Source organism: Calliopsis andreniformis, chromosome 4 (assembly GCF_051401765.1).
Source record: "Calliopsis andreniformis isolate RMS-2024a chromosome 4, iyCalAndr_principal, whole genome shotgun sequence".
NCBI classification, from domain to species: Eukaryota; Metazoa; Arthropoda; class Insecta; order Hymenoptera; family Andrenidae; genus Calliopsis; species Calliopsis andreniformis.
Genome location: NC_135065.1, coordinates 620,696 through 636,151, shown reverse-complemented (window position 1 = coordinate 636,151; position 15,456 = coordinate 620,696). Strand labels below are relative to the sequence as shown.

The 15,456-nt window shown below is 36.1% G+C and overlaps 1 protein-coding gene across 1 annotated transcript in view; it reads left to right on the top strand.

Moving 5' to 3' along the window:
• Positions 1–11,505: 11,505 nt before the first annotated feature.
• LOC143178230 (metaxin-1) overlaps positions 11,506–15,456 on the top strand; it is a 49,944-nt gene continuing 45,993 nt past the window's right edge. Inside the window, exon 1 of the mRNA XM_076376760.1 lies at positions 11,506–11,655. Coding sequence (XP_076232875.1) covers positions 11,578–11,655 — 78 coding nt within the window. The 5' untranslated portion in view covers positions 11,506–11,577. The remainder of the gene's footprint in view (positions 11,656–15,456) is intronic.

Here is a 15,456-nt window from a genome sequence, read left to right as displayed (position 1 = left end):
GATTTCCTAAAACAATTAAACAATTTAAAATTCTCACACGTAATTAAAACAGAAAATTAAGTGAATCGACTAGAATTTTATAAATCTAATAGTGTAAATCGAAAATTTGGAATTAGTACCTCCCAAAAATGTACTGTTTTCTTTCTGCACCTCTATAGATATGTCAAAAAATAGTAATATGAAGTACAGAGTATAGTTGGTATGTTAAAAAACACTCTAATAAATCACGAAAAAACGCATATGTATGAGATACAATCAGTCAGAATTGCGAAAATGTAGAATTTGTTACAGAACAAACCATAATACAAACGAGTGTTGTAGGAACCAAAACAGGAGTACCCAAATCACTAATAAACCCATTCACTTTAGTCAGACTACCACGAATAGTACAGCTTCAAACGGACCTAAACAGCAAACCTATTGCAAATGTTTTGGACATATAATTGAAGAATGTAGGAAACGAGAATATAATAATTCCCGTCAACATACAAATTTTGCTCAAAGTTCTAATTCTAGAGTCAATTTGCAACATCATTCAAATATGTATACCAACAAAAGACCTCATATTTCAAATACACATAACCTTCGGCATGCTACGAATTCCAAATCTCTTTCATCACACAATATGATTAATTCCAATAATAATAATTTTAGTAATGCAACTGCTATTTTTGAAACGTCAAATTTTTGTAACGTGCAGGAACTTTCTAAGAAGAATAACTTCGGAATTTAACAGACTCGAGCATTAGAGATTTCTACTTCTACAAGGAATTGTTATAATCAATCTTATATTTTAGTAGAGTCACATTATTCCGTACCTAACGTTGGTATTTTAAAATTCCTAATTGATATTGCTACTAGCATTTTCTTTAATTAAAATAACTTCCATTGGAAATTATAACGTGAATAAAAATAATAGTACTTTATTAAATGGAATAGCACCACTTGCGACGATTCAAACAATTGGTGGAACGGATATACAATTAAAAATTCATGACGCAAAAATTATGGGTAAATTCCAAATTTTAAATGCCCCCTCAAATATTCCATTTGATGGTATTTTAGGTGATGATTTTTTGAAAACACATTGTGCTAAAATTAATTATGAGAATTTTCTACTACATCTGAAATCAATTCCGTCATCTCCTCTTGATCGAAATACGCCACAATATTCTAATTCAATGGTAAGAATTCCTTCACGGTTTGAAACGATCATTCTTGTAAAATTGTGTTCCGTACTGCCTCACCGTAGGGTTACAATGCCAGGCATTTCCAGTACGACATGGTATGAAACGATTGTAAACGGAGGGGCTATTCTCTCAGACACCATTCCTTAGAATTCGTGCAGAGACGGGCAGCTTGACGGAACTCTGATTTGTGTTGGGTATACTTGCGTACAGTTATAAATGACCGTCTCAAATCTACCTTGATTCCGTGAGATCGGTGGACAGTAGTCACTTTAAATTATGTTCACTGGAACTTCTTTCCAGCTGTTTTTCTAGGTACCCTTGCAATCGGGTAGCTGCTAGCTAAGACGCGTTTGTTGGCACAAATCTGCTCATGGTCGAGCATAAACGCGCCTCAGGAGAAGACCATGAATGTCCTCCTACGATATGAGCTCTTGCCATCGAGCAATTACACCGAGTCGTGTTACTTGGCACGAAGTTGCTCTATTCGGAGCATTAACACGACTGAAATGTTCAACCACTGCCCACTTTCGAATCCCAACAAGAATTTTTTGCCTCATCTTCCGGACAGTTCCGTCAAACTAGCTGTCGCTTCTCTCAACCACAATGACCATATTCTTTTTTTTTTTTTTTATATAGAGGATGAGTCCTGGACTAGTAGCGGCTGCGAGGTGGCTCTACCTACTGCGCACTATCGATGTTGGGTGTCTGGATGAATTCTTGAAGTGACTTCCCTCAGTGATACATAAAGTTGCTCAGGAAAAATTTTCAAAAAAACCTGAAACATATAGAGCTGAAACATAGAAGTATTTTAATTAAGTATTTTAATCAGCAAGCACATGCTTCAAACAGTGTTTATTGGTTGTAGGATTTGATTATTTATGTTTTGCTATTACATGAAAGTGGGAAGCGGATTTTAATTCTGTATGGAATTTGCTCAGTAGGCAGTGAATTTGTAGAATTAACCAGGGGGTTGTTATGTGAGGAGGTGTCATATCTTAAACTGTAATCTCTAATGAGATTTACTAATCTAGGGAGTGTTGCTTTATTATGAAGTTTCTCTGTTCAAAAGTCTCTTCGATAATCCAAACATATATTTAAGGGCTTTGTTCTGAAGTGTCTGCAGTGTTTGAATATGGGTGGGTGCTGCTGCATACCAAACTTGAGATCTGTACAGTAGGACTGGTCTAATATATTGGGAATATATTCTGATGCGGAGATCCTGTTTTAAGTTGGAGGTACTATTGATGAGTTTAGAGGTGACATCTATTGCTTTGAGGGCTTTAGAGTATCGATCAGCAATTGCATCTTTCCATATTAGCTTCATGTCAAACTTTATATACAGGTAATTTACGTTTTTGTTCCAAGGAATTGGGACTCTTTGCAGGGAAAGTGGGGGAGGCGCCTGTATTTTTATTCGACGTGTAAAGTATATAGCCTGAGTTTTGTTAGGATTGATGGTGAGTTTCCAAGCAGAGAAGTATTGGTGCAGCTCTAGGAGAGCCTTTAGCAACCTGGTTTGTAGTAGTGAGATGTTCCATGAGGCTGTTATCATAGCAGTGCCATCTGCATATAAGGCTAACATTGTGTTGAATGGATTGGGAATGTCTGAAATATATATTGAGAAGAGAAGAGGTCCGAGAATGGAGCCTTGCGGCATACCTGCGCGAATTGCGAGCCGTGTGGATTTATTATTACCTATTTGAACAAAGAACTCTCTGTTTTTAAGGTAGTTATGTAATAGAAGAATGAGCCAGTTAGGGAAGCCTAGATGGATAAGTTTTGCAAGGAGTCCTTCATGCCAGACTGAATCGAATGTCTTCTCCAGGTCAAGGAGCACCATGGCAGCAATCCGATTGATATTTAGTTCGTGTGTGAGGTACTGGGACACTCTTATGAGCTGGTGGATGGTCGAGTGATTCTGTTTAAATCCAAACTGAAAGAGATCATACTGGCTATTACTTTCTCATATAATTTTGATATAACCGGTAGGAGGCTAATTGGACGGTAATTTAGAGTTTTGGTTTTGTCTTTGCCAGGTTTGGATATAAGAACTATTTTAGCAATTTTCCAGCAGTAGGGAAAGTAACTGAACTGTAAAGAGGCTCGAAATATATAATAAATTTGTAAGTGTTAGAATCGCTTAAAATAAGGGATCTAATTAGGTTCCGGATAAGGTGAGAGTGAAGGTATTGAAAAAGAAACAAGTACACTTATTCAATTTTAAGTCGGCCCTGAAAAGGGCTTATTTCACGACGTTTATTGAAGTTTTCTTTGGACGTGTACGGCGGGGCGGGGGCTCCTCTGGTCCTCGGCGTCGGGCTCCTGTGGCTGGTGTTGGAGCGGAGGCCCCCGGAGGTCCGGACGACCGATGACGCCTTGTCAGCGACGTTGGCGTCTGAAAAAGAGAAACGCGGTGGAGCCGCACCGGTAAGTGAGAGTATGGCGATCACGCTTTACCTATTCTTCCCGATTCCAGGCTTCCAGATTCCAAGATTCCAGAGCCTATGTGGAGGGGAGAGCAATGCCTTGCCGTAACACAAGGTATTGTAGTGAACTGTATTATCGACTCTTCTTCTCTGGCGAAGAAGATGTCGATGAGCGAGTGGCTAGAGAGGAGGGGGGGCCTCTTCTCTTCGCTTTTGCATCTTATAGGAAGGTTCGCTTCGTACTTCGTACGAATCCCGATTAATGCAGGGATTCGCGAGCGGTGGGACATGCTATACATAACTAGCGATTGCTAGTTCTGGTGGCTGAGGACGGCCAGAGGCTCCACGACTCCGTTCACCTCACCGTGTGCATCTATTCGTCACACGGGGGTTGCTTCTAAACGGGGTGGCAGAGCGTGAGTAACGCAGAGGTGATAGGCACGTACGTTAACTCTCTCTGTTGTAACCCGTCTCTCAGGGATCAACCAGGAAGCGGCCTTTGTTGTTCCTTGACGAAGCCGAAGCTCAGAGAATCAGGGCAGACCCCGATCCCAGGAGCGCAAATCTCGCTGAATTGTCACCTTTTGGCAAACTAGGTGCTCTGTCGTACGTACAATACGTATTATCTCGCAGGAGACAGAGGTTCAGCTATGAAGCAAGTAGGATTTCAAGTGTCTGGCGACCAAACTACTTAAAATCGTGAAACTGGCTGAAATGATGATGGCTTGATGACCTGTCTAAAGGACTGGCACAAGACTCACTGCCGAAAGACAACTGCTGCGAGAGTGTCGTGTGTCTCCGCAAAACGCGAAACACGCTAATTTTGCCGCTACACGGCGCTCGCCAATTATCTTTTGTATCGTTCTAATGTGATACGATTTACTCTCTTTCTCCTTCAGGCTCCGATGTCCCCATTCGACATCGGGCCTGGAGTTCAAAACCGTTGCTCGACCATGCTCACCTTGTTTAAACTTCAATTTTAACGATAAAAACGAGTCATACGACAATTGACCGTGTTTTGCTGTTAGGACAACGGAATCTCCAACCGAAGGCGACCTTCGGTCGGTCACGTATACCAACAGATCACCAATTTTGCGGACGAGCTAAATGCCCGTTATGTAACCGCTTTTTAAACATAGGTTCTTTCCTTTGCATGTAATGCTTAAGTCATCGGCGAAGAGGAATGCTTTTATTGGTGGGGTTAACAGCGATGTGATCTCATTTATCACAATTAAAAAGAGAGTGACGCTTAGAACTAAACCTTGTGGTACCTCGTTCTGAATTTCTACTGTTTGCGATGTAGAATTGTTAGTTCGTACTCTTATGTATCAGACTTTTATGAAGTTTTCTATAAAGTTTAGTATGTTTCCTCGAAATCCCATTGATTTGGTAATAGTTACTACATATCGTTGTCTACATATCATGTCGTATGCCTTCTCAATGTCTAAGACTACCATTACTGTGTGTTGGTTTGTTACAAGGCTATCACATACATTGGCTTCTACATTTATTAGCTAATCTAACGTTGAGTATAGGTGTCTGAAACCGCTTTGGTAGGGAGATAATGAATTACTTCAAGAATCCAGTGGAGTCTGTAGTTTATCAATTTCTCCATTATTTTGCACATGGTGTTTGTTAAGGATATGGGTCGATAATTGCCTAGTATTGCCGGGTTTGACAATCGGTATGACAGTGGTGTGCTTCTAGAATTCTGGGAACAAGCCATTTTCCCAGATGTGATTGCAGAGTTTTAGTAAGTATTTTAGTCCGTTGGTGGGAAGATTTTCTAAGAGATATTTAGGGACTCCGTCAGAACCCGGACTGGTATTCTTGCATTTTGTTATAATAGTATGTAGTTCTTCTTCCTTGAAGGGTGAGTTGATAATCTCCATATCTTCGTTGTTTATTACTAGGGAATTCCTGGTGGTGCAATTTATTTGGATATTTCTGCGAGTTAAAAATTTCTCATTGTAGTTCGAGTTACTGGAGCTTTTTGCGAATGTGTCTGCAAGTAAGTTTGCTATTTCCTTGGAATTCGAGGTGGTTGAATTATCTGGTTTTGTTAGAAATCTAATGGTATTGGTATGGTAGTTTCCTTGTATTGATTTTAGTTTATGCCATACTATTTTTGTAGGTGTTGAACTGTTTAATGAAGACACAAAGTCGAGCCAGGACTGTTTCTTGCTTTCTCTTATTATTTTCCTGGATTCAGTTCTGTTTCTTGAAAGCAATAAGATTTTCTGTAGTCTTGTGTCGTTTATATTTATTGAAGGCTCGCTTAGTGTTTCTGATGGCTGTTTTACACGTTTTATTCCACCACAGTACTATGCGATTTTTTTGTGACTTCTGTGGATTAGATTTGGGTATCGCACAGTTTGCTACACTCTTAATGATGGTTATAAATTCTTGTATTAGGTTGTCGATTTGTGGGGTCTCTATGTGAAATTGTTGAAGGGGATCAAAGATTTTTGAGTTGATTATGTCACGATATTTATCCCAATCGGCTAGTTTGACCTTCCATCGTGGAAGCAAAGGTTGTGGGCTTTCGGAGCGATTTGGAAATATTTTTGTTATAATAGGAAAGTGGTCGCTATCGAATAGTTCGGTACTTGTTTCGCATTCGCAGCTACATGCAATATTTGTGCTGCTGAACGTTAGATCAATTGTGCTGAAGGATCCATTCGCTAGGCTAAAGTGTGTTGGGTTAGTGTCATTGAGCAGAATAATGTCCTGGTTCCTTATCATGTTTTCAATAATTTTTCCTCTTGAGTCCGTCCTCTTAGATCTCCAGATAATACTATGGCTGTTAAAATCACCGGTTAAGATAAAAGGTTTAGGTAGAGATTCGACTAATTTATTCAGTTCTGAATCATTTATTGGGTAATTATTCGGGATGTATATGTTACAGATGTGAATATTTGGGGGTAGGTATATTTTTGTTGCTATTGTTTCCATGTTGCTGTCTATTTGTAATGGTTCGCAGAGGAAGAATTCTTCAATGTAGATTGCGACTCCGCCGCTTGCATTTGGAGAGGTCCGATTTTTTACAAAGGGTTTGTAGTTCTTGAGTTGTCCTGATTGTTGAAGTTTAAAGTTAGTTTCTTGTAGGCATATGATATCTGGGTGGTATTTATTGATTAGAATTTGTAGTTGCGGTAAGCGGGGGAAGAATCCGTTTAAATTCCATTGTAGGATAGTAATTGATATTGAGTTTTTATAGGGTGAGTACTGGATAGTATTTGGTGTTACTTACGTTAGTTAAGAGATAGTATTGTGGTGGGTTGGAGGGAATCAAGTTTGAAATCTGTATCTGACTCACAGTCTGTTGAGACCGGTGTGTTGTCCTGGGATGAATAGCCCAAAGGTTGTGGTAGCGAATCTGATAGATTCGATTCTAGCTTTTTGGTGAGCCTATGAGTTCGGTTCTTGATGCTTCGTCCATTAAAGTGGAGGTAAACTTCTCTTAACATTAGAGTTAGAACTGTCGTTTCCTGAGTTCAATCTTTCGCGGGTTTCTTTGTTTTTGTTAGGATGACACACCTTTCTGGTATTATGATTTCCGCATGGAGTTTTTTGTTTTAGTAATGTTACCACACCTGAGGTACAAGAATTAGAAAAGAAGAAGCCACGTGTTCCTACGCCTAAGAGTCTTAATTGTATTAATCGTCCTCATTCTTTATTTGCACACGCGCAATTAAGTGTAATTCAACAATTAGGATTAATGCCGTCTTGTGCATATTCGTGTGCTACTTTGATTGGGTTTTCCCAATCAAATCTTTCCTGTAAGCAATTTAGTGGGAATCTATGCTGGTTGTTGTTTACTAATTCTTTAGCCGGTTCTAGCATTATGCTAGTTTTTTCTTTTGGTTCTACGCTGATTTTCCTTTTTTTCGAGGTGTACCCTATTTTATTTGTTTGTTCGTTTGTTTCGTTAGGAGGTGGCATTGTTATTGCTGTGATTGGGTTTTGGTTAATTGTGAGAATAATTTGGTTGTTTGAGTTTTCTGTAGATGTGGAGCATGCTCTTTTGGCGTTTGTAGTTGGTATGGGAGATTCTTCTATTATCGACTGTGGTAGGAGGTCGCTGATTACCTGTGTCAGTGTGGTCTCTTGTGTCGTTTCCTTAGCTTGGTGCTAGTCGGTGGGATATCAGTTGTATGTTCACCTTTCGGGCACTGTTTAGCTATGTGTCCTTCTCCGTTGGAGGAGAAGCAGTTTGGTTTGTCCATGGTTGCAAATATTCTATATTGTGTCTCGTCATGTGTGACTATAAATGATGCTGAAATTTTTGTTGCATCTTCTGGATTCACAAATACTTGTCGTCTAAAACTTAATATGTGGACAAACTCTGGTTCTTGTAGGCCGGTCTTAAGAATGAAATCTTAGATAGAATCCTGATACGATTTGTTTTAAGTATGTTTTCTAGGACTTCATGTGGGATTGTCAGTGAAACATTGGATAGTAATAATAATATATTCGTTGGGTTGCGGAGATTAGTGGTTTTACCTCTACGTTTGTGCCGTTAATATTTATGCTTTTGTACCTGTCCGTTAGGTCTGTGACAGTTTTTTTTGAGTCTAGGGAAAGGCATACTGTTCCGTTTGATATACGTGATATACATCTTATTAAATTGGGCCCAACTAATCTCTCAATTGCACTTGCGTAGTCTTTGATAGTTAATCCTTCTACCGATTCCATGATTATGGCCTGTTCTTTCTTAGGGAAGACAGTTTTAGTAGTGGTTTCTGTGTATGATCTTTGGTTAGTTTTTTGATTCATTTGGGGTTCCTTGTTTGGTAATTTAGCAGCAGTTTGGGTTTCATGACCCCTGTATTCAGAGATCATTTTTGCCGATGAGTTGAGAAACTCACTCATATGTTTTATGCGGTTCGTAGTTCGTCCGTTATTATAGTTGTACTTGTTTGAACTTATGTATGTAAACACTTTGATAGCGGCACTCGCGGACAGTGAACTTCTCACTACGACGGCCGAAAGTGAACTCCGATAAAAATTGTTCTACCTTCGGAATCGGAATGTATGGTCAGAAAGATTACCGTGAAATTTGAAGTAATGGATACGGCTTTTATATTTAGAAAATAGTTTCCCGTATCGCTCAGTTATGGAATTACTATTGATAAAAGTCAAGGACTTAGTCTCGATAATGCTATTGTGGATGCTGGAAACAGCGTTTTTAGTAGCGGACAGGTTTACGTTGCGCTTTCGCGCGTTACGTCGTTGAATGGTCTTCCTCTGGTTAATTTCGATCCTCGCGCTGTAAAAGCCAGTGAACTGGTAATTCTGGAATATAATCGAGTGAGACGAAATTGTAAATGTAATTTACCGGTTATGAAAATTACGAAAAAACGAAGATTCAAAGTTGCGGATCTTACGTGAGCTACGAGTAACGCGATTTCACGACTGCAACAAAGATCTGTTGAAAAGAACATATGTATATGTATATCTAATGGTATGAAGTGGAATGTACGTGGATTTTTGATTCTGGATAAAGTGTCTTGTTACGCAAATGCGATAGTGCAGTGCATGTTACAATGCGTATCGATAAGAACGTTGTTATGACAGGTACATAGTTCCAATTCATTGAGTGAATTGGCTATTTTGTATTTGGCGATAAATAAAAATTTAGATACTACGAACGTTAGATATTTCATACGAGGAAAATTTTCTCGAAATGTACAGCAAGATGCTTCTGAATTTTCTGTGGCTTTATATACCAAATTGAAATACCTTAAAAGTAAGGTAGAGCAGGAGATGTTCGTAACTATTTTGTGTAAAAATTGCAGCCATACTGATGTCACTTTGCAACGTAATAGCACAATTCAGGTTCCTATAATTTCTTGTATTAATAAAATAAATTTAACTTTACTAAAATTGCTTGAAGAAGAATTTTCGGACTGGCGTAAATTTGATAGCGAATACTGTAGTCGCAAATAATCTCAAAGAATTGTACAAACGGAAATAATTTCATCTAGAGATGTATTAGTCGTGCAGGTGTTGCTATTCGACAATAAAGTATAAATGCTTTGCCTAACACATGTATATGAAAACACATATAAATGAAAAACCTTATAAAGTTGTAAGTACTGTGTTTCTTTATGGGAACGATGTACGCGAGGATCATTACACACATACGTTAAGAGTCGGGATTTCTACTTGGTTACACGTTAACGATGCCTTTGTAACTGAAAAAAATGTCCTAGAGGTGTCAAGAACGCTTATATATTTTTCTTGGAGAGTTGTTCGATGTAGAGTTGCATACTTTAACAGCGTTATAATAAATATGGCACTATGAAATTTATCATTAGGTAACATATCAAAAATTATTAAGTATGATTAAAGTATGAATCAAAGTATGATTGCATTGAATCACCCCTTTTAAGGAACTGCAACATTTTTGTTACACCCTGTAAACAGGGTATAAGACTTTCTTGTTCGGAGTACAACCGTAGCATCTAGCGTGCGTACCCAACGCTACCGCGGTCGCTCGGGCGGCAAACTCGCGCTCTCATTGGCCGGTGTTTTTCGTTAATAACTCGTTAACGAAGCCTCATCTTACATTTTCGCTAAGGAAAAAGTTGTTTTAAATCACCCCCTGATCCACCCCTTTTAAGGAACTGCGACATTTTTGTTACACCCTGTACATGTACATATTAGCACGGCTAATAATAATATTAAGAAAAAGGGGGTAAACTTTGCAAAATGTAACTAAATGCCAATAAAAACACTATCAGTATAAAAATATGCGCCAAGTACATCCACAGAAATCGTGATTATTCCAATTTTACAAAGTATCGAAATCAAATAATAAAGCCAAGTACATTAGCTTTTTATTGTTTATGTGACTAACACAATTTGCGTTCTAAAAAATTTGCCACACGAGTATCACTTTAGGAGTCATACACAATGTGCGCTCTAAAAAATTTGCAAAACAAGCATCGCTTTAGGAGTCATACACAAATCGAAAAATTAAACTTAAAATGTACTTGGCGAACCCTTTTGCGAAGAAAATGTTTTTACCAGGCCTGAATTGAGGAGGTAGAAGGGACTGAGAGAGACTAGAGGGACTATAACTTCTAGCTAGTATATCAAGAGACTCGGTAGAAACTCGTGCCAAGTACACTCGTACTACGAATGGTGGGGATGAATCAATTTATACGTCAAATAAGCCATCCTACAAACCATAATAAATTTAAAGACTAAGCATAAGCTTATTCAAAACTCCCTGCATTCTCTAGATCTAATTGTGACAGAATTAATGAAAGTGTGTATACGTGTTTAATAGATGCAGACATACGTATTTCGTTTTGCAACAATATAACTGATATACAGATGCTACTTAAACTTCTTCAAAAACTTGCTTATTCTTAATTAAGCTATTGTGGACTATGATTTCGATACAAAAGGATTCGCCAAGTACATTTCAAGTTTAATTTTTCGATTTTTGTATGATTCCTAAAGCGATGCTTGTCTTGCAAATTTTTTAGAGCGCACATTGTGTATGACTTCTAAAGTGATATTTATGTGGCAAATTTTTTAGAGCGCACACTAGAACTAGTCACATAAACTATAAAAAGCTAATGTACTTGGCTTTATTATTTGATTTCGATACTTTGTAAGATCGAATTAATTACGATTTCTGTGGATTTACTTGTCGCATATTATTACATTGACAGTGTTTTCGTTGGGATGGAAATATAATAATAAAAAATCTTCAAAGTTCCTCACGAAGCTATCAAAGAATATGCTTCTATAGAGTGAAGCTATCGTACACTAAGGTCCCTCATTCTTCGGTAGACGGCGTTACGGTAGGAAATCCTCAAATCTTAGACACTGATCAATGAATATGAATTGATGTGAATGAAAGCCACGTGTGGAAATTGTGAAAAAATCATAAATGTTTATTTATGAAGGAAGTGTATTAAATTCGTTAAATTTATGACAATATGAAAATATTTGAATTAGATATATGGAAAGGTGACTGGGGATTACCATCAGTGGACTTGGAATGTCTGCAAGTTTTGGTGAGTTCTCTAAAAGAGGTTATAATATATAAAGATGATCAAAAGTATTGATAGAGTATGGGATTTCACATAAAGCCACGTACAACTATTGAAATAATTGCTTATATCCATTTTTTATATACATCTATATTTACAATATCTTACTTGTTTATACACAAAAACCGAACTATATGAACAAACTATAGAATACGTAATGATTAGAAATGTCTGTCACAATCATATTAGGTCTGCTTGGATAAAAGTGAAGTAAGTGTACTGTAAATGCCATTTTGAAAAAAATTAGTTTTATTTATATAAAGGATGTTTATATGAAGGATAATATTAGTACATATGGGTAAAAGTTTTATTACAATAATTCATAGTCTTCAACATTTCTAATAAATGATATGACATAGCATGTTACATGAATAGTTTCCTAAATTAAGATGAATGTCAGGGAGCAGCTGCTATTATTAGTGTCTACTAATTTGTCTTTAAGGACAATGTAGATGTGTGAATGATATTGTTATTATAAAAGCAATGAAGTGATAACGTGATAAAGGGAGTAAAGGTAATGAATGAGAACAATTATGAACATCAGAAAAGAAGTATTATACTAAGGAAAATGAAATTGTTGACTCAAAACAGCAATTGTTAAATCAGGTATAAATACAAACAAAATAAAGGTAATGACTGATGACATCAAAAATGTCAAAACAGCTAATGACAGAAAAATATTACTTTACGTGGATAATAACAAGCACTGCCATTTTGTTACCAATATTCTAGATGAATTAAATTATCTCACCTTATTGTATTTAGTAAGAAAATCTGTGCTGATACTTTCAGCATTTACAAGTAAATTGTATAATGAACTTTTATCCTTTCTTAAAATATAAACTTTTTTTTATTGTTAATTAACAGGCTTTTGAGATATGCCTGAAATATTGTTTTAACATTTCAAACAAGGGTACTGTAAACTTCTATATAGTGATGTGATATATATAGTAAATAAGTTTTCATATATTTTGTCAATAAATAACATTTTGGTAAACAAAAAATCATTTTCCTCAAAACTTTAATTTTGGCACTTTTAGCCTTTTTTATTTTCATTCTTCAAGTATTTATACAGTTTTAATACTGATATGTTAAATTTTAATTTTAATATCTTGTTACATGTTCTTTTTGTTATGTCAACTTTTGAAATCTGTGTAACGTTGAATGGACTAACTTTTTTTGTAAATTCATTGCTAATTCTGATTTATTAAAAATATTGTTTTCTAACATTTTTTAAATTCATGCTATACATATTTGATGGGGTTAGAGTTTGGGCTTTGGGGAGGTGCCTTTGAATTATGTAGAGTGTTACAGGTAGATGATCCATTGTTATACCATATACAACATATGATTAGGAATGTTGTCTTGTTGAAAGTAAAAGCTATGCAATAGATTCAATTTTTCTACAGTTTCTTTGAAATTTTCTTTTAAAATATTTAAGTAACTGTCAGTATTAATTATACCATTAAGGTATACCAACTCTTTTACCCTATAGGAAAACATGCATCTTGAAGTGCCCTTTCCACCAGCCCTATACTTCACTATAGCTTGTAAATTTTTACACCTATTTTTGTGTTAATATTTCTTCCATACCAGTATTTGTCCATTTAATTTAAATATATTAAAATATATTAAAATATCTTTTGCCTGAGAATAAAATGTTATCCCAAAACTTAATATCTGTATTATGAAATTTCATTGCATATTCTGTTTGTTTTCGTTTATTGTTCTTATATAATACATAAAGTATACCCAGCACTTTTCCATACTCTATGCACTATTTTGTTACTAATTTCTTTTCCATAGTCATTTGCCATGTCTCTTGTTATTTCAACAGATGTGGCTTTTAGATTTTTCTTTAGTATATTAATTTTTGGTTTCTTTCTTACAGATAACTTACACAATTGACCACTTCTGAAAAGATTTTCAAGATTTGATTTATTCATAATGTTCTTAATAATACTATGAACTGTGAACCAGCTTCATTGCACTATTTTTCCAATTTCTGTATAAGATTTTTGTTCTTTATGCAGGCTTTATATTATCTTACTTCAGAAGTGGTTTCCTTTCCCTTTTTTTCCAATGTTTAACGTTTTTTAAAAGTTTATTAACTCAATTACTTTTTGCTTTGACACAAAGACAATTAAAGTAAATATCAGGATAGCTTTTTTAATTTATAGAGGCAAATCACATAATTTTGACAATGCAATATTCTGATACATAGATTGTAGAGTGTGCACAATTACTTTTGTCTGATGAAATATAATTGTGACAAAGATTTCTAATTTTTACATATTTTGTTTATACAAGTCTGTTTTTGTGTATAAACGAGTAAGATATTGTAATTCAAGATATATACAAAAAAGTTTAATATAAACAATTATTTCAATAGTTATAAATGTTTTTTATATATACTTTATATACACTGTGAAACACAAAATGTTCTTTGACAAAATGACTAATTTTGTCAGAGGATTGTATTTAATTTTAAAGACATATTGGTGACTTATTATAGAGTAAAAACATTGTTATAAAGAGAAGAGACTGCTGTATTTTTTATAATTGCTTAATTGGTTGAAAAACTCAACAAAAAATCAGACATTTCAGACATCAAGATATTGAGTAGAATTTTTCGAGATTTTTAAATTAATTCAAACCGTGAAAAATAAAAAACGCAAAAATAAGTCAAGAAACGCAGATTTCCATTAAAGCAATTGCAGAACTACAATCAGATTTTTACATATTGTTGTGCCCCGTGTGGTGACTTCGCAGGACGAGGGACGGAATATGGCCTTAGGGTTCGCGAGCGGTTAAAGGATTAGAATCTACCGGGTAATTTCAACAAAACTCCGTTTATTGAGCAGAAGTACTGAACAGTTCGGAAGGTTACAGTGATCGCTTCGATCAGCTCTCGGCCGTGGCTTTTCTCGGACTCCTCGATTTCCGACTCTCTCGAGTTCTGTTCGGCGTTTTTTGGTGAGGTCGCATATTACCATATATGGTTCTGTTAGTAACAATGTTGAGGTGTCGATGCTGAATTAGCGGAACGTGCTTAGTGGAACGCGTGTCTTTCTAGAGCGTTCTCGGGTGACGCAATTATGTTACTCGGATGGGCGTTGTCTGGCACAACAATATGTATTAGGGATGCCCGATACAATAAAAAATATCGATATTAGGTATCGGTATGTATCAATTTCTTCAAATATCGATACAAACAATGTATCGGCCGCAAAGTATCAATACAATATTAATGAAAAATCATCCCTTTTTAATTTCATAAAATCATATACAAAATGAGAATACTTGTTAAAAGTATTCAGTGTTAAAAGTCAGCAATTTTAATCATTAACTGTTTGAGTACCAGACGGTTTTGACCAAGCAGCATTGAGAAAAGGCGAGCAGCGCCGTAGCGCTTGTCCTAACTAACTGTGAAAAGACCCAAGCGACGCGATAGCGCTTGTCCAAACTAACTGCGAAAGGGCCCGCAAGCGGCATTGAGCGGCACGAGTCACTCGCGAAATATTTCGAGTGTAAACTCTGATTTGATCTGCAAAAGTAAATCAGTTTAATAAAAATTACTTTTCGAGTTTATGTAACTTGAATGTAAAAGACGATATACTTACAAGTTTTACACTTTCTACGTTCTTCATACCAGCCTTTAAAAAACAATTGAAACAAGTTCATGATGATTTCCTATTATTTTACTTACAAAGAATAAGTGTAAAAGGATTTTACTTATCTCTTTGTATATATGGCGAAATATTT